Below are 25,670 nucleotides of genomic sequence, written 5' to 3'. Positions count from 1 at the left end.
GCCAAGGTTTCCCGCCTGCCACAGCCCAGCTCTGAGCTCCAGATGCAACAATGTTGCAATTATAGAAGCTAAACAAACCACAGATACCTGCTTTCAGCCAGCTGGCCTCCGAGCTGGAGCCGCAACAAAGTTTCAATTACAGAAGGTAAATAAATCCCAGAATAAAAATTAAAAAAAGGAGAGACTAGGGGCTTCAGTTGCAGGCTTGACCTGCCTGAAAATAGCCCTCAGCCTCTCATCCAGATTGGCCAGTCACCCCAGTGGGGACGCCCACCCTAAAGGGGGTGTGGCCAGCCTGAAAACAGCCCTCAGCCCCTCATCCAGGCTGGCCAGTCACCCCAGTGAGGACCCCCACCCTGAAGGGGGTGCGGGCAGCCTGAAAACAGCCATCAGCCCCTCACCCAGGCTGGCCAGGCACCCAAGCGGGACCTCCACCCTGATCTGGGACACACTTCAGAGCAAACCAGCTGGCCCCAACCCATGCACCAGCGCAGAACATGGCAGGCAACCAGTGACGGCAGTAGGGCACTGAGGGAGTGAGGAAAGGAGGAGGCGTGGAGGCGGGAAACTGCAGAGGCGGGGAAACTGCATGGTGGCGGCAGGGACAGTGAGGGAAGGAGAAGGAGGGAGGCTGAGAGGTGGGGAATCTGGTTGACCCTGATTGCCGGCCAGGCGTAGGGAACCTACCCATGCGCGAATTTCATGCACCAGGCCTCTAGTAATAATAATATTAGAGTAGAAAAGCAATGTTTCCTTAACTAGAGGGAAGAAGAAGAAAAAAAGGGAAGGGGAGGAAGTGGAAATGATGAATAAAAAGAGGAAGGAGCCCAGCCGGCGTGGCTCAGGGACTGAGTGTTGACCTATGAACCAGAAGGCCATGGTTGGATTTCCAGTTGGGGCACATGCCTCGGTTGTGGACTCAATTCCCAGTGTGGGATGTGCAGGAAGCAGCCGATTAATGATTCTTCTTCATCATTTATGTTTCTATCTCTCTCTTCCTGTCCTTTCTCTCTGAAATCAATAAAGTATATTTTTTAAAAAGAAGAGGAAAGAGACAATTACGAATGAAAGCATTCCAACTCGGGTGTGGACAAGCAGTCCTCCTCAAAAAGCTCCTGCCACAGAGACACCGATGAGCTCCCATTGCAAAGATCGGAGACACTGAGAGCAGTCTGTCCCTTGGCGCTCCCTGTTAGGCCCCACAATTCCACGCATCAGAGGCCAGGATTTACAAGGCAGAGCCTAGCTCACAGCTGAGGGACTCAGTGGTTTGTAACTGATTCAAGTGCCGATGAGGCTCAGGCAAATCAGAGGCAGGCCCAGCCTACAGTGACCTCTTCTGAAGCCGCTCCATCCTGCTGAGCCATTCACCTACACAAGGGCCACCGTGTTTTCCTCTGAACCCCTCTGCGGCAATTTTAACTTGGCAGATGGAGAGGTAATTGACCCATATTTTTATTTTTAATGTAACTTACAAAAAAGAAAGAAATCCTTATTCTAAGACTCTAAAAATTGTCAGTCATTATGAAGTAATTAAGACCCAGAATATCACATAAAATTCCTAGAGAAGCTCAACCCCCTATAAGGTTATTTTTTTTTCACAGTCCATTATGGTTCCATTATATGTGATTTGAAAAAAAATCAGTGCAGGCACATTCATCTTTAATAATGCTTTTGCAATTATGTTTTAGTAACTGCGTGCTATAGCAAATTCCTCTTAATCTCCCTTCTAAATCTTTGAGAATATAATCCTGAAACAATGAAAGAATAACCTATTTCTAGTGCTGAATGAGCATAAAGAATGTTTTTAGTATTGTTCCTGTTCATTTAATTTATTTTCCATTTAAATGACCAATTAGAATTTTACCATCGGATGTGATGAAATATTGACATATTTAACTACTTAAAGTCTGTTGACCTTTGACTACCACACCTGTGCCCAGCAGTGCTTTAAGCTGCTCAAGGAGAGAGGTGAATTGAACAGCTAAACAAGCTAGAGAATAGGAAAATATCAAGGTCATGTAAAGAATATATTGCACATGCAATAGTCTTAAGAGAATCCATAGACCATCAAATTCATTTGTTTCTGAAGCCGCTCCATCCTGCTGAGCCATTCACCTACACAAGGGCCACCGTGTTTTCCTCTGAACCCCTCTGCGGCAATTTTAACTTGGCAGATGGAGAGGTAATTGACCCATATTTTTATTTTTAATGTAACTTACAAAAAAGAAAGAAATCCTTATTCTAAGACTCTAAAAGTCTGTTGACCTTTGACTACCACACCTGTGCCCAGCAGTGCTTTAAGCTGCTCAAGGAGAGAGGTGAATTGAACAGCTAAACAAGCTAGAGAATAGGAAAATATCAAGGTCATGTAAAGAATATATTGCACATGCAATAGTCTTAAGAGAATCCATAGACCATCAAAATTCATTTGTCACTACCCCACTTAAATGACAAAGACTAGACAGTGGAGTCTTTGGCCAGTAGATCCAACAAGGAAGAGAAGGCATGAATGCTTCCTCTATCATCTGAGGCTGCAGGTTTTTTTGCCTTGTGGTTTGGTGCTTGCCAGCTTCCCACCCTTTGAAGCTACATAAAATCCGCATCCTGTGATGTCTAATGCCAGGTTAAAATATTTGGGCAAACTCAAAGTATCTCTAGCAAAGTGTGCTTGTGTCTATTTTTTTTCAACTTTGGGAACTTTGCACAATCCTTTAGCACCGTATTTCCATCCCTATAGGAGCATGAGAAACCACGTGATTCTGTCAAGTCACTGTGTAAGAGCACCCAGTATACTGGCTCTAATTCTAGAGTCCAAGGATGGACTATGTGATGATAAAAAGCTGCTCTGGGTTCAGTAACATTGAATGAATGTACACTTTACTTATCACAATGTTGTTTCTCTTACAAATTGAATACCAGGAAAAGACGTGAGTGAGATGATTTTTAAGGTCTCCAGGCCATGCTCGGTGACTAAATCAATTTGCAGACTGTTTGTCCTAACTCTGCAGGCCCTGGGGATCCACAGCCCAGGCTGGAAATCAGGTCTGCAGAAGCTTTGAAAGACAGTAAGGCAACAACACTCTTATTTAATGATTTCCCTTCTCATTCCTAGGTCTGGGGAAAATAAGACATGCCAAAACACCGGCTAACAAGAGAGGCTCCTGAACGCTCTAATGTCACATCCTCAGCCCTGCTCCTGGCTACCTCAGAGAGTGCTGAGAGTGTCTAGCAGACGTAAGAACTGTCTATTAGAAACCCTCAGTATTCATTTTTGGGGGGAGGAAGAGGGGGGAGGAATCCAGTCTAATGGAAATGATAACCAAAAAATACTGTCCTGAAATCTTAACATTTCCAACTCAAAAGTCACCTCCACTCTGTATCCTTGACACTCATCCTTACTTAAAGGGGCATAATGGACACAGGTTTTGACTCCCTTTTAGGATTCTAGCAACAGCACAATCTGGGAAGACAAATTTTCAGCCCTTCTCAAATCCATCTCCTAAATCACTTTATCTCATCCTCAGTATTCTGTGGTTTTCAGGCATCTTAAAGAACTTTATAAAATAAAATATTAGTCAAAAATACAATATATAACATAACTAAAAGGGTAAATGAGTTCTCCAAGCAGCTGAAATCTTTGTTATTTAGCTAAAACACTTCATTGTTGGTGGATTCTCTGGAGCACCTTCCTGGAGCCAAGGATTCTATGGTCACCCACTTTGAAAGCCACTGGACTAGAAGATGGTTAAGTCCCTCCAAGGTCTGAAATGCCTTGAGACCCCCCACCCCATGGTCTATGCCCCAGGACTTCAGAGGTGTCCCTTGGTGAAGAAGTAAAGTTTGTCTTCTCTGGTAATTGAGGCTTAGAAAATAAAAACCAGTTTTCCCATGACTTATACTTTGTCTTTCAGACGATGGGTCTATTCACTGAACAAATCTGTCTTGAATAGCTACATGGATAGGTTGGGTAGAGCAGCTGTGTTTGGTTCTAGAAGTTATAACTGTAAGTCATAGGACCCTTGACCATGGTGCTTACTTTCTGCCTGGTGGTTTGAGAGAGAGAAGCATTTTCATCATGTCTGCTACAAGTTCAAGGTCAATTTTATGTCTAATATAAGAGGAACAAAAACTGATCATATTGCTTACAGCAAGAACTGAACATCAGAATTCTTGCATTTTCAAGGATATGTCAATAACTTGGTAATTTATCTTGACTGACATTGAAATGAGTACAATAAGATTTACTATGCACTAAAAAGAGATTTAATGTAGTCTGTGAGGAATTCAGAAAGAGTTTTACATTGCTTGATAAAATCTTCTAATAACAACTCATCACTACTTTGAAGAAGAATGAGATCATTAATCTCATGTAAGATACATAGACATGGACATCCACCCAAACACTTCAGAAATTAAGTCAAACTAAAAAAGTATACTGAGTTCTCTATATTAGTGAGGAAATTATGCAATGCTTTGTTAGAGCTCTTAGGAAATAAAGATATGCATTTTGAGAAGGGGGTAGATATTATCTACTAGGAACCCGGTAGGAAAAGAAGAAAATAGCTACACGTTGAGCCTTATGCACACTCTTCGGGCTGATCCTGTCCCCTGCCAAGCGATGCTCCATGACCCGTCATTTTTATCTTTAATACGCCCAAGAGCTAGGGTGATAGAAACTGTATGTCCTCAATTTCCTAGCATACTTTCTATTTGATATAATTTCATTTTCAAATGAGAACCTCACCACAATTTTATTGGCTTCATTAAGCAGCACTGCCCCCATTTTATAAGAGAGGAAACTGAGTCCAGGGGTGAAGTGACCTGGACATCTACACTACCAGAGGGTGACATGAGGACTCCCACACTCTGCCCCCCCGCCCCCGAGACCCAGACTCCTGCTTGGGATTTCTGTTGAACATGTTGCCTGAAAATCCACTGGAGTATTCTGTTGATATAGAAAATATCTGGGCCCCAGATTTTCTGTGGTGATGGGTAAATCTCACTTAGGAGAAAAAGTTATACAGTCCCTTTCATGCTTCTGGCTTCAGTGCCACTTGGCTGTGCAGATTTCTAAAAGCTTTTGAATAGACTAATAGACATGGAATTGTTCTGAACATCTGTAGCAAAATATGAAAATGTATTACCCAGTGAATGAACATCCTGGGTTTTCTTGCCAGAACTGGGGTTATTTGTGTATTAGGCTAATGCACTGAAATTAACCCAGAATGCTTATCCATGGCAGAATGTCTTTTCATATTTTCATCTGTATAGTAATTATTATAAAATGTAAGAATAATTCTCTATCAGGGTATTCAGGAGTGTGAATAGCTCAATTACTTCTAAAATCAATGTAGTAAAGCAACAGCATGTCCGTTAATCAGTTGGTTTGCATAACAAATGTTATCAAGCATTACATGGTAATCTAGACATGTTTAACTTTTGTGTGTGTGTGTGTGTGTGTGTGTGTGTGTGGAAAGCCAGGTCAGCGCAATTCTTTAAAACAAATGTGAAAAATCAAGCTTCCATTTGACTATAGAGGAAGAATTCTAGAAGATATATATTCACATTATTCAACTTTGTATCATAAACAACCTTCCCTTAGTGCCTAGTACAATGTATATGGTACATTCCCAATAAATGATGCACTTAATTCATTCAAGAAAGGCTACATGAAATGTAGGCTCCTCGTGGCCATTCCAGTCCAAGTTCTATGGGTTCTCTAGTGCAGGCATACACAGCGCTTTCAGGGAACACCAAATGAATGAATGAATCTTGAAAATCATTTTAGGAACGGAATGGTGGCCACTAAGACTTAAATTACCTCTCAGCACATCTCTCAGAGACAGATATGAAACACAACAAGAAAGAGTAGCCACACAATGGCTGTGGCAATGTAACCCTGCATCCAAGCTGAGACTGGGCTCCTAGTGCAGAGCTCAAGATTCAGGCCTCAAACACCTAGGAGATGCAGTTTTCTCAGCCTGTGAGCTCTGGGTTCAGTGCTAATTGATGAATCTAAGGAAGGATGGTTTAAATGCCTGTTATAGAAGGATGGTCACTTTTAAAACAGGAAACTTAAATAAAATGGTGGACACATGTGAGGGAGGAGGAGTTTGCTGCAAAAGGCAAGGAGGCAGTAACAGCCTTTAGAAAATCACGGTGGCCTGGCTTCTGACTCTCAGTTTCCGAGGCCAAAATTCCACTCTTATCATTTAATTCAACCCAAGGTTAATCCAATATGGAGAGAAGGACCCTTGTAGACTAAACTCACAATAGAATGAGACATACATCTCAGAATGGCTTTCCATTTTGAATTTAAAATGAGAATTAGAGCCCTAACCGGTTTGGCTCAGTGGATAGAGCATCGGCCTGCGGACTGAAGGGGCCCAGGTTCGATTCCAGTCAAGGGCATGTACCTTGGTTGCGGGCACATCCCCAGTGGGAGGTGTGCGGGAGGCAGCTGATCGATGTTTCTCTCTCATCGATGTTTCTGACTCTCTGTCCCTCTCTCTTCCTCTCTGTAAAAAACCAATAAAATATATTTTAAAAAATGAGAATTAGAACTTTCTGGCTGACTGGCCTGGTCTCTTTATTTTATTTCTGTAAATAATATTTACAGGAGGACAAAAGGTGAGAAGTTTCTATAGAGTGTGGATCAGAACAAAAGCAGTTAGTGATAGAAGTTAAAAGTGTCTTGGTGGCAGGTTCTGAGAGTCTGTTCAGCAGCCAAACTTTACAGAGCAACGGGTGCCAGCAGGACCCTCCTTTCCCAGGCTGGCCTGGCTAACCAGCCTCCCTTCTGAGATCCTATTTATTTCTCTTTTACATTTGTCAGGGCACTCCATCAGGTTACTCTGAGGTCTTCCAGACCTGGAAGCCAACTCTCTTCAAAGTGACTGTCTATCTCCACTCTGATGTATTGTAGGCTTACTTTATACTCTCATTCCCAAAGGGCAACTTTATTGAAATTCTTGAGGAACAGTTGTCCCCTTATATCTTCTACATAAGTTAGGCTCAAGTCACACCCAGATCACCCAGCGTGGAGCAGACCCATTGGTGAGCCATTCATGAATGTTTTGCTTACATCCGAGTATATCACCATGAGATATCCATGTACATCACCATGAGACTCACCTGCTCTCCTGTCTGTTAGAAACAGTATATCTTTTCTATGTGCCCAATGCAACTCAAGCTCAGGTTTCAGAATCACGGGCCCATCAATAGCCACAAAGAAAAACCATTCTGACATTAATCTGCATCCTGTCTTAATGCACATTTACTTTTATACTCGTGCACACACTGGCACACTCATTCATTCTCTGAGGCTGTGCATGCCCACTAGCAAGCAGGCATAAAAAATATAGCCAATGGTTTTGATTCCATGCTTGTGACCAGTGATCTGTGTGCCTAGGCAATGCTTGTGGAAGTTCTGACATTTGTCATCATGGGTGGGAAGAGTGGTATAGCTTACCCTATGGATTTTGAGAACTACCCTCTATTTATGACACTTGCCCCCAAAAAACAAATGGTACCTTAGGCTCCAAGTATACTGCTATATGAGAGAAGGAATTTGGCAAGCAATTCAGGTCTTTAGGCTCTTTTCTTAAATGAATGAATGAATACATACATACATACATACATACATACTTTTACAAAAGACTCCTGGGTTGTGACCAAACTTAATTACAAACACAAGAGTAAGCAATTTTGAAATGAACTCAAATACTGGAGCACAGACTAGTATTTCTCTAACATGAAACCCCAGCAATTATTATTCATCTGAGTGGAGACTTGGTTTTTCTCCCTTATAAGTCAGACCCCTCCAGGGCTGACTTGTTCAACAAGGCTTTGAGCACTTGAGGCTTCAGTGGGGAGGCCCCACCAGTATAACTTGCTTTCTGTCTTCCCCATCCTCATCTCGATCAAAAATATTTAATTAGCTGGTTATCATAATTACTCTAGCTGGGGACCTTGTTTGTTCTCCTTCCCTGCTATTCCCAGGGATCTGTAGGCTCTACCACTTCTGTGCCAGAGGGACCTTTCTATCACAGCTTCTCTCTGCCTTTTTGTTTTTCCCTTTCATGATCAGAACAAAAAAAAAAATAAAAAAAAAAAAAAAAAAAAGGAAAAAAAAAAGCCTGGGGAAAGAAATCATCTCTCCTTCTGTGTCTGGGTAAAACCCTATAACTACCTTGTCCCAATCAGGAAAAGTTTCCATGACAACCATGCTTCCTGATGCCACCACTAACTTAGTGTTCACATCAAATAGTCCTTTACCAAGCTCCATGGTGCCTGTACTTCACCATTGCTAAAGGCCTCTAACACACCAGCTGTCTGCATGAACTGGATCTTAAAAGGATCTTTTCCTCATAGTAATCATGAAAAAGCACACCAATATACTAAAAGGTACAGTAGAGACACAGATATGAAAAAGAACATGTGACGTGGTGGGGAAAAGTGTGAATAGACATATGGAGAAGCACTGGGACATAATGAGAGTTGGGTGCCTTACACCATGGTCAGTGTCCTCAACTTTGAGCTAAGAGCTAATGAGGTTGGAATTCCTCCTACATATGACCCATGGATTAAGGGACTTTTTCTCTCTGAGCCCCAATACTCCCTCTGTAAAAGTCAGAGACTGAGACACTTCATGGGACTGTTTGGAAGATTAGATGATAAAAAAGCAAAGATGAGAAAAGTGCTTAGTAAGTATCTGGCACATAGTAGGGATTCAACAAAGGGGGATTATCATGTTATCATTGTGAAGGTGAAGAGTTGAATTGGAATGAGTCTGAGCAAACAAGCAATCACAATATTTTAATTGATTATTAACATTTTGCTAATAATAAGTAGATATTTGAGGATTTTCCTAGCAAACTTTTCTCTTAGGCTATTAAGCCATACCTGCAATTACAGGAATGAATCTATTCATTTCCATTCCTGAGACTTAAGGGGATATACCTGGGCAATCTCCAGGGTTCATCTAAATCTCTCTGTTTATAGTTCTGCATAGCATTTGTTTAATTTTGAAACAGAAACAAAGAAAAAAATGGATTAACCACTAAAGTATTTGTTTGATATTCCACATTCTCAACAGCAATCAAAAATATTTTAATTCTTGCACTGGTCAGTGTGGTTCAGTTGGTTGGGCATTGTCCCATGCAGGGGTTGTGAGCTCGATTCCACATAGGGGGCATGCAGGAGGCAGTTAACAGATGTTTTGATCTCACATCAATATTTCTCTCTCTCTCTCTCTCTCTCTCTCTCTCTTGCTCCCTCCCTCCCTCCTTCCCTCCCTCCCTCTCTAAAACTCAATAATTTTTAAAAAATCTTAATTCTTCTCTAGAGGCAAAAAAACAAGAACATGTATTTATATAATATTTTCATTTTGTCACAGCTCAGATTTCATTTCAAAATCAGAATTCATGTTGTAGAAAACATTCAATATCTCATTACTGAACAAACTCCCATATTCCAACTCCTCTCCTACCCTCATTTACAGTGCCCTAAGAGAGGTGAGCAAGCCCTCACAAATAAAACCAATTCAAACTTTTATTTTTAATAGATAAAACTCTTTTTGCATTTTAAAAAAATCTCATTTCTGTCAATATATCTAGATAACATATCTAGATAAATTCTTTCTATTAAGAACTCTTAAAAGTGAATAAAATAATCTTTATAAATGCGTTGTACAGTATGAACATTCCTCAAAAAATTAAAAAGAGAATTATCATATGAACCAGCAATCCCTTTTCTGGGTATACATCCAAAGAAAATGAAATCAGTACCTTTGAACTCCCACATTCACTGTAGCACTAACCACAATAGGCAAGATGTGAAACAACCTAAGAGTTTGTCCACAGGTGAATGGATAAAGAAATTGTGGAATATATACAATGGAATATCATTCAGCCTTAAAAATAAAGGAAATCCTGCCTTTGCAACAACATGGATAGACCTAGAGGTTATTAATGCTAGGTGAAATAAGACAGATAGAAAAAAAGTACTGTATGATCTTACTTATAAGTGGAGTCTAAAAAAGTTCAACTCATAGAGGCAGAGAGTAGAATGGTGGTTCCTAGGGGTGAAAGTAGGGGGAAATAGGGAAATGTTGGTCAAAGGGTACAAACTTTCAATTATGTAGGATGAATCAGTTCTAGAGATCTAATGTACATTAGGCTGACTATAGTTAATAATACTGTATTGGAGAGAATTAAAAATGGCGGCAGAGTAAGTGGATGCTGCATGGACATGCTCCTAGGAACAAATTGGTATTACAACTAAAATACAGAAAAACTTCCTGAATAATCAACGGAAAGCTCTCAGGAGAGAACCCTGATACCCGAGAAACTACATAGAGACTGATAGGAGGGGTGGAGGTGTTAAAAGTTTGGCCAGGCACCCACAGGGAGTAACTGAAGTCCCGAAGAGATATCTCAGCTGTGGGGGGTTGCCACTGAGAACTCTGATATCTAATCCCCAAGCTGGGCCCCACAGCAAAGAGCACCAAAACTGAGGAGAGTACCCACATAACATCTGGCTGTGAAAAGCAGTGGGGTGCTGTCTGCCAGGGAGTAACAGCTGAAAATTCAGGCACCCTCTTAAAGAGCCAACACACAAAATTTCCAACACACAAGCCATGCACCTTGTGCTCTGACAGGAAGAGTGAAGTGGACTGGAGCTGTGAGAGCAGAAGCCAGGACTGAGACTTGGGGGATAGAGCTCAGAAGGCAGACACCCCAAGTTTCCTGGGCTGAGTCATTCCCTCCTGCAGCAGAGGACATCTTTCCCACATAGACATTTGCCTTGCCTGGGGGGAAGACAGTTGACACAACTTACTGGAAAATACCTTGCCCTAAAGTCACTTAAGAGATTAAAAATAACAATTAACTCCAGGCAGAAGAAACTGCCCCACCCTGTTGGAAAAAACTCTCACCACACCTGAGGACACTTGCCTAGGGGACAATTCAAGTCAGAATCCTATCAGTCTATAGACAGAGGCAGTCTCTGGTGGGAATGCAGACTGGTGCAGCCACCTTGGAGAACAGTATAGAGTTTCCTCAAAAAACTAAAAATGGAACTCCCATTTGACCCAGTGATCCCACTTCTAGAAATATATCCCAAGAAATCAGAAACACCAATCAGAAAGAGTATATGCACCCCTACGTCCACAGCAGCACAATTTACAATAAACGTTGTTTTTGTTTCTTACCATTTGCAATAGTATGGATAGAACTGGAGAGCATTATGCTAAGCAAAATAAGCCAGTCAAAGAAAGATAAATATCACATGATCTCACTCATTTGTGGAATATAATGAACAACATAAACTGATGAACAAAAATAAAACCAGAGGAAAATATTATTTTAAAAGACTTTTTACTTATATAATAAAAGTAATCCTGTTATTTGCAGATTTTTAATATTTCCTACAACTTTTGTGATATTACACTATGTTAGTACAGTTTTGGTAATATTATTGTATTTAAAAATCTTTTTCTTGAAATATTAATGCTTATTGCATGTAACATTTTATTTAAAATAGTTTTTCTTAAAAAAATAAAATGATAGAAAATATAATAATAATAATAATAATAATAATAATAATAATAATAATAATAATAATAATAATAATAATAATAATAATAATAATAATAATAATAATAATAATAATAATAATACTGTATTGAATATTTGAAAGTTGTTACAAGGGTAGATCATAGGTGCTCTCACCAAAAAAAAAAAAATTATGTAAGGAGATGGATATGTTCATTAGCTTGACTGTAATAATCATTTCACTGTATAAAACAACACTGTAAATATACTAGTACATAATTTTTATTTTTAAATTGAATAATATTTAAAAGAAAAAATGTGTTTTAAATGCTACCTGAGCTGAAAGAAAAGTAAAGCAAATCCTTGAAGGCCAGAAACAGAAAATAAATCCACAGAGGGTATCTAGTATTCCAGCTGGAATTTGCCACGGTGCATCTATTTACCAACAAACATTTTTTTTTTTATAATAGGCCAGATCACAAATATTTTAAGTTTTTCAGGGAGTACATACTCTGTTGCATCCATTCAACTCTGCCATTGTGTCATGAGAGCATGCATAAATAGTATACAAATAATGGGTATAGGCCTGTTTCAATAAAACTTTATGTAAATAGGCAGCAGGCAGAATTTAGCCTTCAAGCCATAGTTTGCCAAGCCCTTCTTTATAGCCTGGCTTTTAGTATTTTTCCCTCAAAAAAACATGTCTGGTATGACACATTTGTCCCATGTAGTAAACTGTTGTAGGCATGGTCACAATATCTTCACATCTCCCTGTACATATGCCTTGGAGAGTTCCTCTCACAATGACTCTGGGATACACCATATGACTTGTTTTGACCAATGAGACAATAATAAATGTAACATCAAAAGAGACTTGAAAGTACTAGCAGAATGGGGCTTGTCCTCTCTTGCTGGTCCTAGAATCTCAACATCCATCACCATGTGAATTAGCCCAGGCCAGCCTGCCAAAGACACATGGTCCATCATCCCCATTATCCCAGCCAATAGGAAGCATTAACTGACAGTCAGCACCAGTTGCCAGACATATAAATGAAGCCATCCTAAACCAACTAGCCCGGGGCAACCCACCAGTTGACCGTAAGTCCCATGAGTGAGTCTAGATGAAACCAGCAGAAGAGCTGCCCAACTGAGCACAGCCTAAATTGTTGAACTACAGAAGCATAAGCTAATGCTGGGAGCTGGTCTATCCTTGCTGTTTCAAGGGACCTGGCATATATGGCATACTGTTCTTAATATGTTTGCTCACCTTTTAGCCAAGGTCACCTCTCTGAGAAAGGTTGTTTCCCCAGGTAGGGATTTTCCCCTGAAGTTAGGGAGGGAATAAAACCTCTTAACTAAGTGCCAGGCGGGTAATTAATCACTTTAACTACGAACAATCATGCAACATGGACACAGAACTTGGCTGGAGATTGTGGCTAGAGATCCTGGCAAGGCTGCTGATCAACTGAACGCTGTCTCCGTCTCATTCCTTCTTCGCCGACTCCGTCCACACCTTTGGGGACCCCTGGACCTGCTGGGGCTGGACCCCAGCAAGCTAATATATGATTGTTTTAATGATTACATTTTTGGGGTTATTCTGCAGCAAAAGCTAAATTATACATTCCATAAGAAGTTTATTATCTCCTAAAAGTAAAAAGTTAAAGTCAACAAGTCTATGGACAGGAATGGGAATAGAAGACTGAGGAAGCACACAAAAAATGTATTTCCATTTTAAAGATCCTATCATCTGCCAGCAGGGACAAGCCCTTCCTTGTTCCTCCTCATATGCTGGAACAAATTCTTCCTACCTGAGCAGACTTCTTGGTAAGTCGGATTGGAAGTGTAGCCTCCTGCATAGCCAACTTGAGTTGAATACACTCCTTTCAGGGTCCAAAATTTCCTCTCCGCTCCCCAGAAACAGCCCATTCCTAAGAAAAATATAAAATACTGATTAGTCCTTTATCAAAAACTAGAGGCCCAGTGCACAAATTCATGCACACGTGGGGTCCTGCTGGTCCACCCCAATTGGGGCCGATTGGGATTGGCTGGCCAGGGAGGGGAGGGGTTGCAGGAGCTCGATCAGGGTAGGGGGGCAATGGGCCTGGTTAGGGGAGGGACCATCGGTGGTTGGCTGGCTGGCCCCGCTTCCTGGTCAAACTCCTGGTTTGCTGAACTCCTGACCAAGGGGACAATTTGCATGTTAGCTTTTATTATATAGGACTAGAGGCCCAGTGCATAGATTCATGCACCAGTGGGGTCCCTCAGCCTGGTCTGAGCCTTCCTGAAATCCGGGACCCCTTGGGGAATGTCGCACTGCCAGTTTCGGCCCGATCCCTGCAAGCCAGGCCGAGGGATCCCACTGGTGGACGAATCCATGCACCGGACCTCTAGTATGCATATAAGATCTTTGGTTAATTTCTTCCCACCTTCCCCATTCCCCCTTCCCTCTGAGATTCATCAGTCTGTTCCATGTTTCCATGCCTGTGTGTTGAGCGTCTGCCCCCTAGTGGTCAGTGCATGTCATAGCTATTGGTCGAACAGTTGAACAGTCGCTTAGGCTTTTATATATAGAGATAAAATAGTCATTGCACTGTTTCACTAGAAAAGAGAACCTGTTCCTGTGATTTAATAATAAAAAATAACTCAGATTTTATCATTTAAAGAAGAGGTTGTAACATTTAAAAATAATTTTATTTAAGATTCTTTGCATAGAATGTCTCTATGCTTTAGTTTGAAAAAGCATAGAAAGCCTAACATTTCAATGAAGTTAGTAAAGCTACACTTTTCCAAATAACAGTAAAAGGATAACTGCTTTTGATGAATGATTTCCTCACTTGATTCATTATGGTCTCATCAAACCATAATAACTTGTATTAATATTAGAAAGTTATTTAACAATCAGTATCCTTACCATGCTTTTCAAAAAAAAATTCTAACAGGGAAAAGTAACGCTAAAATACTGATTTAAAAGGGAGACCTTCCCCAAATCAACACAGACTGACAAAATATTTTATTAACAATTTCACATATGTGCTCAGTTTTTTAATTTTTTTAACGTCATAAACCTTTATGTGATAGATCACTGCTCCCTAAAAAGAACAATTTCCAGAATTCTATTACTGAGTGTAATGAATGAGGGAAAAGAGAGAGCAGAAACGCAGGGAAGGTAGGAACAAGAAAACAAAGGAACTCACAAAAATAGCATTGCAATCAAACATGGTGCTCAAAACAGTAGATACTGGATTCCTTTGAACATATGAAAACTAAGCCCCATCTCTCATGAATGCACATACACACATCAAAAATGATGACTTATATTTCCCTTGGCTCTACCACGAGTTTCTAACTGTGCACAACGGCTATCTGTGGCCAATTTCTAGATGTAAACAAGATGCCTGCCTCACTCCAGTTTTATATGGCACTATTAAGTCATGTATAATTAAGATCCTGGTTGGAACAACAGTTGGCAAATTAATATATGCCTCCTACTATGATCACTATATTTGTTAGATTTGATGACAGAGCTGAAAGAAAAAATAGATAGAAGTTTACTGAAATTTTTGACAATTGTTAATATTCTACTTTAAATATTCAGAGCAACAATAACCAAAAAGCAATGTGCATAGCATTACATATTACACAAAAATATATTTGCTCAAATGTGATGGGAAATATACTAACCAAAAATAGGTTAATAGGTTAATAGTTAAAAATATACAATAGAGCCAAATGATGAAATTTAATGCAGTAAAAAAATTACTGTTGTAATAACAATGCAACATGGAAATATGTATATGCTTATGTCATTATTGCCTAAAGCTAAATTTACAAAGAAAAAACAATTATGTGCATGTTTTTATTACAACTATGAAAATATATTCATACCAAAGTAGACTAGAAAAAATATACAGTTATAACTGTATTACAGTGATGAGAATATAGAAATATTTTTTTACTTTTGAAACTTTTCTGTAATTGAGTCATATTACTTTAAAATGAAAAATGTATACATTTTTAAAAGGAAAACAAAAAATTCAAGGAAAACATAAGCATAATGCATTACTTGAGTTATACACTGCTACATACCAAGCTCCTGTTTGCAAAGGAAATGTCTGCTGCTAGTGAATATAACTAAATATTTACTGAGTATTTATAAAAATTGAGTATCCTCAAGTCTCTGGAACAAGAATTCACTATTAATTTTATTTCATTGCATTCCTGAGATGTGGGAATTATGTTAGGGTTCTCAAGAGAAACAGAACCAAAAGGAGGGAGGGAGGAAAAGAGGGAGGGAAAAAGGGAGGGAGGGAGGGAGGGAGGAGGGAGAGAGAGAGAGAGAGAGAGAGAGATTTATTATGAGAAATTGACTCCCATAATTATGGAGGTTGAGAGGTTGCCCAGCTGTAGTCTGAAAGCTGGAGACCTAGGAAGTTGTACAGTGTTCCAAGCTGAAGGCACCCTGGCCCCTGAAGTTCATAAGTCTGCAGTGTGGGTTGAATAAAATATTTCCATGTTGCACAATAACTAACAGTGATGGTACCAAAGTGCACTGCAAGTATTCTACGCACAGGTACATGACTGGCTATTTTGCAGCCTGGCTACCCTGACCATTGTCTTACAATCCCATACAGATGGCCCCAGACTCTATATCCTCTATAACTTCACTACATCCTCATGGTGTAGATTTATAAGACTTAAATGATTTTTGCAAAACCAAAAATATGTGCTCTAGTAGAGAGCTATTTAATCCCCACCTTTTCCCCCACTTTTTTATTTATTTTTATTACCTGTTGATTCAGCATATGTATATGTTATTTCCAGGAAAAAATAATAAATGTGATAAAAACACACAATTAAACAGAATTGAGGAATAGTAGATTATATGAGTAAGAAACAAGTTAATATATCCATACATTTCCCTTTTTTAAATCTTTATTGTTGAAAGTGTTGCATATGTCCCCCCCCTCTTTCTCCCCAGTGACCTCTTTTAGCATTGACCCCCTATTTAGCAAAAATCAAGACAAGACCCTGCTGGAGGAAGGAAGACCCGGCTCCAGCTGGGCAAAGGCCTCCAGGGGGCCTACGTGTGGCTGAAATAATGCCTCAGGAACATGGTGTATATTAATGGCAAATTTTCTAGAGAGGTACTTACTTAGGATAGGGGTTGTCGTAAGAATAAAACTCCTCCTTGAAGCAATACGATGTTTTATCTAGTACCTTCCATTACAACCTAAGCATTCTATTATTTGGTTTTGAGTGTGTGTGTGTGTGGGGGGGGGGGGTAGTTAAACAAAGAAAACAGGTTTATTTTGGCAAAGTACTCAGAATTTATAATTGTCTAGTCCACAACATGAGTATCATCAAAGAAGATACAGTATGCACTATTTTCTTTAAAATATTTTAATCTTTTATTATAAAGTAAAACACGGATACAGAAAAGCCACACAAAACAAATGCATATTTCAATCCATTATTTTTAGATAGATGCCCCATGTCAGTTGTGTCTCAAAAAAGATGGAAAATTTGCAACCAGAACTTTGCCACCCACCCAAGAAATCTCTCTTTGTACCACATCCCAATCACAAGTGTTTCCCTTCCCCACAAAGTAACCATTATCTGACTTTGATTGTGATCATTTCTATATATATCTTTATATTTTTATCACTCAAGGTACCCATCCTAATTTTTTTGGTCTTGCTCAGTTTTAACAATTTGATGTCCTTTAAGTTCTTCTTTTTTATTATTTAAATTTTTTATTGTTTAAAGTATTACATGAGCCTCCTTTTTCCACCATTGACCTCTCCTGGGCCGCTCTCACTCCCCAGCACATGCCCCCACCCCCCTACTGTCTGGGTCCATTGGCCGTGCTCCTATTCATGCATACAAGTCCTTTGGTTGATCTCTTACTCCATGACCTGCCGCCTTCCCTCATAGGTTGGACAGTCTGTTTGATGCTTCTATGTCCCTGGTTCCATTTTTCTTCATCAGTTTATGTTGTTCATTATATTCCACAAATGAATGATATCATGTGATACTTATCTTTCTCTGACTGGCTTATTTTGCTTAGCATAATGCTCTCCAGTTCCATCCATGCTGTTGCAAATGGTTAAGAATTCCTTCTTTTTTACAGCAGCATAGTATTCCATTGTGTAGATGTACCACAGTTTTCTACTCCACTCATTTGCTGATGGGCACTTTAGGCTGTTTCCAAATTTTAGCTATGGTAAATTGTGCTGCTATGAACATAGGGGTGCATACAAGTTCTTTTCATCTACAAGATCCCTCTCCATTCTTTTCCTTTTAATTTATCCACTGAAGAACATGTGGGCCCGTTAACCTGCAGTGTCCCACAGCAGGGGTCCTCAAACTACGGCCCGTGGGCCACATGCAAATACAAATATTGTATTTGTTCCCGTTTTGTTTTTTTACTTCAGAATAAGATATATGCAGTGTGCATAGGAATTTGTTCATAGTTTTTTTTTAAACTATAGTCCGGCCCTCCAAAGGTCTGAGGGACAGTGAACTGGCCCCCTGTTTGAAAAGTTTGAGGACCCCTGTGAGGAACAGTGTGGATTTAGTTATTTACATTCTCATGATGCAATTCACCTTGTTCCTCTGTCCTCAGTATTTCCTGCAAATTTGGAGCTGGATCCAGGGGCTTTATCAGACTCAGATTTCATCCTTTGGCAAAATTATAGGTGGTACTATGTTCTTTTTTTTATTTTAAAAATTTTCCATCTTTACTGAGATACAACTGACATGGGGCACTGTGTAAGTTTAAGGTATACAATGTGATAATTTGACACACATATATATTGTGAAGTTGTTATAATAAAGTTAGTTAACACATCCATCACCTCACATAATTACATTATTTATAGTGAAAACATTTAAGATCTACTGTCTTAGCAACTTTTAAGTGCAAAGGACAGCATTATTAAGTGTAGTCACCATGCTAAATATTAGATCTCCAGAAGTTATCCATATTATACTGGAAGTTTGTACCCTTTGCCAACATCTTCCCATTTCCCCCACCTCTAAGCCCCTGACAATCACCATTCTAATCTCTATTTCTATGAATTTGACTTTTATTTTAGATACCAATATAAGTGAGATCATAGAGTATTTGTCTTTTCTCTGTCTGATTTATTGATTTTTTTAAGAGAGAGTGAAAGAGAAGGGGAAAGACAGAGAGAGAGAGAGAGAGAGAGACAGAGAGAGAGAGAGAGACATCAATGTGAGAGAGACACATCAATTGGTTGCCTCCCTCATGTGCCCCAACTGCAGCTGGGGATGGAGCCTGCAACCGAGTTATATGCCCTTGACTGGAATCCAACCCATCAGTCCGTGGGCCTACACTCTATCCACTGAGCCAAACTTGCCAGAACTCTCTGTCTGATTTATTTCATATAGCATAATGCCCTCAAAGTCCATCCATCTTGTCACAAATGGCAGGGTTTCCTTCTTTTTTATGGCTGAATAACATTACTGTGTGTGTGTGCGTGTGTGTGTGTGTGTGAGTGTGTGTGTGTGTGTGAGAGAGAGCGAGAGAGAGAGCGAGAGAGAGAGAGAGAGAATATCCCTATCAGTCTATTGATGGACACTTATTTCCATGTCTTAATTATTGTGAAAAGTGCTAAAATAAACATGGGGATGCAGATATCTCTTCAAGATAGCAATTTCATTTCCTTTGGATATATACCCAGATGTGGAATTGCTTGATCATATGGTAATTCTATGTTTAATTTTTTAATAACTTCCATACTGTTTTCCATAATGTCTATACCAATTTACATTCCCACCAATTAGGGTTCCCCTTTCTCCACATCCTTACCAACACTTGCTATCTTTCATCTTTTTGGATTGAGCATTCTAACAGGTGTGAGGTGATATGTCACTGTGGTTTTGATTTTGCATTTCCCTTTTGATTAGTGATGTTGAGCATCTTTTCATGTATCTCTTGGCCATTTGTATGTCTTCTTTAGAAAAGTCTATTCAGGTCCTCTACCCACTTTTAATCAAATATTTGGAAGTTTTAATGGTTTGCAAATGTTTTCTCCATATCATTGCCTCTTCATCCTATGGACTGTTTCTGTCACTGTGCAGGTGCTTTTATTGTTTGATATAATCCCACTTGTTTATTTTTGCTTTTGTTGCGTGTGATTTTGGTGTCACAGCTAAAATATCATTGCCACAGCCAATACCTCCTTGCATTTTCTTCTAGGAGTTTTATTGTTTCAGGTCTTATGTTCAAGTCTTCAATCTATTTCAAATTATTTTTATAATATCCATTTTTTCAACATCATTTATTTGAAAGTCTACCTTTCCCCCAGAGTATTTTTTACTCCATTGTCAGTTGTCATTTGATCATATATGTGTGGGTTTACTTCTGGCCTCTCTATTCTATTCTATTGGTCTATGTGTCTGTTTTTATGGCAGTGCTATCCTGTTTTGATTACTATAGCTTTGTAGTATAATTTGAAGTCAGGAAGTGTGATGTTTCCAGTTTTGCTCTTCTTCCTTAAAATTACTTTGGCTCTTCAGGGTCTTTTTTGTTTCCATACACATTTTAGAATTTTTTTTTCTATTTCTGTGAAAACTGCCATTGGAATTTTGATACTGGGTTTGATATGGGATTGCACTAAGTCTATAGAAGACTTTGGATAATATAGGCATTTAAACAATATTAATCCTTTCAATCCATGAACATGGAATATCATCCCACTTATTTGTGTCTTCTTCAACTTCTTTTATCAATATCTTATAGCTTTCAGTGTATAAATTTTTCACTTAGGTAAATTTATTCCTAAGTATTTTATTGTTTTTGATGCTATTATGAGTGGGAATGTTTTCTTTATTTCTCTTTCAGATATTTCATTATTACTGTATAGAAATGCTATTGATTTTATATGTTCATTTTATACCCTGCAACTGAATTCATTGATTAGTTCTAACAATTTTTATGAACTCTTTAGGATTTATCTATACATAAGATCATGTCATCTGCAAACAAAGACAATTTTACTTCTTCCTTTATGATATTATGCCTTTTTTTTTCTTGCCTAATTAGTCTGGCTAAGACTTCCAGTATAGTGTTAAATAGGAATGTTGAGAGTAAGCACTCTTGTCTTGTTTCTGACCTGAACAGAAAAGCTTTCAGTGTTTCAACATTGAGTATAATGCTAGCTATAGGTCTTTACATGACCTTTATTATGTCGAAGTATAATTCCTCTATGCCTTCTAAAATTTGTTGAAAGCTTTTACCATGAAAGGATGGTCAGTTTGGGCAAAAGCTTTTTCTGCATCTACAGAGATTCATGCAATTTTTATCCTTCATTATATTAATGTGGTATATCACATTTATTGATAAGCATCTTTGCATCCCACTTGATCATGGTATATGATCCTTTTAATGTACTATTGAATTTGGTGGGAATCCTCACCTCATCCTAACATTAGTGAGAATGCTCCAATAAGTATGAAATTTGTTGCATGTTTTGGCGGATATCTTTTTTCAGACTAGGAAAGTGTCCTTCCATTTTTAGTTTATAAAGAGCTTTTTATCATGCATGAGTTTTGAGTTTTAAAAATACATTCATTCTTTTGAGATGATCATATAGCTCCCTGTTTGATCTCTTACAGTGGTATATTACATTTGTAGATTTTTTTCTGAATCACACTAAAGTAAAACTTACCTACTAATAATGCATTTTAATATTGAAGAATTACTTTTGCTAACATTTTATTTTTAAAGTTTCCACTTATGTTCATAAGAAAGATTTGTCATGATTTTATTTCCTTGAACTATCCTGGCCAGAATTAGTATCAAGGTTATATTGGCCTCATGAAATAAATTGGCTAACTTTTTCCCCCTCCTATGCAACATTAGAAAAGAATTATTCATTCCTTGAAGTTACAATAAAACTTTCTGAACTACCTTGTGTCTTTGGAGAGGAGAAGGGAGGGATTAAGGGTGACTTTAATTGCTGCACTGTTTTTTATTTATTCAAGTTTTCCTAATTCTATTTCTGTTTACGCGGTTTATATAACAGATCTAACCTTGGCTGTCATTGATCCTCTTTTTTGGTTTCTATTTCTGCTCCTTTTTTTATAGTATCTTGGTGTGCACTTTACTTTTAGTCTGCTATTTTCCTAACTTCTTGATATAAATACTTAGCTTATTTATTTTTAAGTGTTCTTGTTTTCTGATAAATGTACTTCGGTACACATTTACCTCTAAATTTGGCTTTAGGTAGATCTCACATATTTAAATATGTAGTACTTTTCTTGTCATTCTTTAACAAGTATTTTATAATTTTCATGTTATTTCCCTTTTAACCAATTAATTATTTAAGGTTGTACATTTTAATTTTCAATCATATGACCTTTTTTTATACTATCTTTTCATTTTGATGCAATTTTATTATATTGTGCTTAGAGAGTATGGCCTTCATTATGTTCTTTTTAAAATATGTTGAGATTTCAGAAGGTACCAGACCCTGATGGGGTAAATTCTATTTCATGAGGTCAGCCCCCACACAGTAGCTCAGAAACTATGGTAATGGCCAATCCTCATAGCCTGCCAGCATGAGGGTCAACCCAAAATATGGACATGCCAATTACAATCAAGACTCAAATACAATAGAAGGACTCATATAACGCACACTAGAAACACTCCTGGAGCACCCACTCAGGTGATCAGGGAGACTACACCACTGGGCCCTACATGAGACCATCCTACCAATACTGGGAGACATAGCAAATCTACCTGAGAAACAAACAAAGAGAAGCAGCCAAAATAGGATACAAAAAACAAACAAACAAAAAAAACCATGCCCCAAATAAAAGAACAGAAGAAATCTCCAGAAAAAAAAAAGGACTAAATGAAATGGAGGCAAGCAATCTACCAGATACAGAGTTCAAAACAATGATTATAAGGATTCTCAAGGGACTTAGAGGAAGAATAGATGGACTCAGTTATAACTTTAACAAAGAAGTAGTAAGCATTAAAAAGAACATATAGACCATTAAAAAAGAACCATTCAGAAATTAAGAATACAATAACTGAAATGAAGAATACACTAGAAAAAAACAACAGAACATAGGAAGCAGAGAATTAAATCAACAATTTGAAAGACAAGGTAGCAGAAAACACCAAATCAAAACAGAAAAAAAAAGAATTTCATAAAATGAGGATAGTTTAAGGGACAATTTTATGCTTAACAAAATCCATATCATAGGGGTACCACAAGGAGATGAGAAAGCACAAAGGATTAAGAACCTATTTGAATAAATAATTACTGAAAACTTCCCTAACCTGGTAAAGGAAAAAAACACACAAGTCTAGGAAGCACAGAGTCCCAAACAAGACAAACCCAAAGAAGCCCATACCAAACAGAAATAATAAAAAAAAAAAACAGAGTCTAAAATAAAAACAATACAAAAGGTCAATGAAACCAAGAGCTGATTCATTGAAAATATAAACAATATTGGTAAGCTATTAACCATACTCATCAAGAAAAAAAAGAGCGATGATCCAAATAAATAAAATTGGAAGTGAAAGAAGAGAAATAATAGCTGACGCATTATCCTGATTCCAAAACCAGATAAAAACATTGCAAAGAAAGGAAAGTATAGGCCAATACCCCTGATGAATATAGATGCTAAAAACCTCAACAAAATATTAGCAAATCAAATTCAGCAAATCAAATACATTAAAAAATCATATACCATGATCAAGTGGAATTTATTTCTAAAATACAAGTTTTATTCAATATCCACAGATCAATTAATGTGACACACCACATAAACAAAATGAAGGATAAAAATCATATGATCATATAAATTGATGCGGAAAAAACATTTGACAAAATCCAGCTCCCATTTATGACAAAAACTCTCAGTATAGTGGGAATAGAGGAAAGATAACTCAACAAAATAAAGGCCATATATGACAAACCTATGGCTAACAACATACTCAACAGGGAAAAACAGAAAGTGTTTTCGTTAAGATGAGGAACAAAACAGGGATGTCCACTTTCACCACTCTTATTTAACATTGGTGGCCCTGCACACAAACCCATGCAGGAGTAGCTCACTGCCGCTTGCCTCAGCTGGCCGCCCTGCCCACTGCTGCTCATAGCTTTCCGTTGCACATAGCTCACTGCCCCGCCCTCCTGTACCTCTCTGCCCCGCCCTCCAGTACCTCTCTGCCCACTGCCCCACCGTCCTGTAGCTCTCTGCTGCTTGTAGGTCGTTTCCCCGCCCTCCTGCTATTTGGTCGTTATGTGATCGCATCCCAGACCAATTTGCATATTACCCTATTATAAGTTAGACAGTACTGGAAGTCCTAGCCACAACAATCAGACAAGAAGAAAAAAACAAAAGACATCCAAATTGGAAAGGAAGAAGTAGAACTGTTTTTATTTGTAGATTACATAATACTGTATATAGAGAACCCTAAAGATTTCATCAGAAAAACTACTAGAACTGATAAATGAATTCAATAAAGTGGCAGGACACGAAATAAATATTCAAAAATCAATAAGATTTTATACCAATAATGAAGTACCAGAGAGAGAGAAACTAAGAAAATAATTACAATAGTATCAATATAATATATATATATATACTAGAGGCCAAGTGCACAATTGAAATCGCGTGAAGAGGCGCCCTGCCTCCTGCTATGTGAAGAGGCACCTCACAGGCTGCTGTGGAAATCAGACTGGACCGGCGCTGCAGGCAGCCAGGACCCACGCCTGACCTCCACCCCAGGCTCCCCTGACCCCCATGCCTGTGTCCGCTCCTGGCCACTGGAGCCACCACACTGGCTCGGGCAGGCCCCCATCTCTGTCTCTGTCTCTACTTCCAGTTGTGACCCATTACAGCGTCCTGGTGTAATTTGCATATTACCTCTAGGGCCCTGACAGGTGTTGCTCAATTGGTTAGCGTGTCATCCTGTACAATGAAAGGTGATGGGTTTAATTCCTGGTTGGGGGACATACCTAGGTTGCAGGTTCAGTCCCCAGTTGAGGCACCTATGAGAGGTAAGAGGCAGCCAGTCAATGTTTCTCCCGCAACCCCCTCTCTCATTCTCTCTGAAATCAATAAACATGTCCTCAGGTGAGGATTGGGGGAGAAAAAAAGAAAGAAATTTAATCAAAGAGGTAAAAGACCTGTCTACTGAAGAAAAAAATTGAAGATGCAATTAAATGAAGTATATTCCATGGTCATAAATGAAAAAAATTAACATAATTGGAATGTCCATACTATCCAAGCAATCCATAGACTCAAAGGAATTCCTATCAAAATACCAATGGCATTTTTCACATAACTAGAACAAATAATACAAAAATTGATATGAAACAACAAAGATACCAAAAAGCCACAGCAATCTTGAGAAAGAACAAAGTTGGAGATATCATGCTACTTGATATCAAACTATATACAATATAATATACAGATGATGTATTACAGAATTGTACACCTGAAACCTACTTAATTTTATTAAGCAATGTCACCCCAATATAGTCAATAAAAACTATACTATAAGGTTATAGTAATCAAAACAGCAAGGTACTAGCATTAAAACAGACACTTAGCTCATTGAAGCAGAATAGAGAGCCCAGATATAAATCCATGCCTATATATGGTCAATTAATATATGAAAAAAGAGACAATAATATACAAAGGGGTTAAGGCAGTCTATTCAATTAATGGTGTTGGGCAAATTGGACAGATACATGCAAAAAAAATGAAGCTAGACCACCTTCTTATACCATACACAAGAATAAACTATAAATAGATTACTAGGTGTACCAGTTAATAATGTGAATTTTGTAATCAAAGGAAGCATGATAATTTCAAGAGAAATATCAAAAGTGCTTTATTCAAAGTAATGTCCATCGCTAGCTACACATTTCCCCCATCTTTCAGGTAATTTGTGGATACCGTGCCAATAGAACTTCTCTTGTTTTGAGGCAAACAATTCAGAGACCCAATTTTCCACTTCTTCGTACGTTTTGAAGTGCTGCTCAGAAAGTACTTCTTACATTTTGAAGTGTGCCATCTATCAAAACAAGTGGTAATCTGAAGGAGACAGGGCTGGCTTAA

The 25,670-nt window shown here is 38.5% G+C and overlaps 1 protein-coding gene across 3 annotated transcripts in view; it reads right to left on the bottom strand.

Moving 5' to 3' along the window:
* MSRA (methionine sulfoxide reductase A) overlaps window positions 1-25,670 on the bottom strand; it is a 388,021-nt gene that overhangs the window by 179,805 nt on the left and 182,546 nt on the right. For all 3 annotated transcript variants that reach the window (XM_006774771.2, XM_006774773.2, XM_006774772.2), the window contains one exon: window positions 13,367-13,486. In XM_006774771.2, the coding sequence (XP_006774834.1) occupies window positions 13,367-13,486 (120 nt within the window). The remainder of the gene's footprint in view (window positions 1-13,366; window positions 13,487-25,670) is intronic.

The sequence above is a fragment of the Myotis davidii genome, unplaced genomic scaffold (assembly GCF_000327345.1).
Source record: "Myotis davidii unplaced genomic scaffold, ASM32734v1 scaffold524, whole genome shotgun sequence".
NCBI classification, from domain to species: Eukaryota; Metazoa; Chordata; class Mammalia; order Chiroptera; family Vespertilionidae; genus Myotis; species Myotis davidii.
This window is presented reverse-complemented; position numbering and strand designations above follow the sequence as displayed.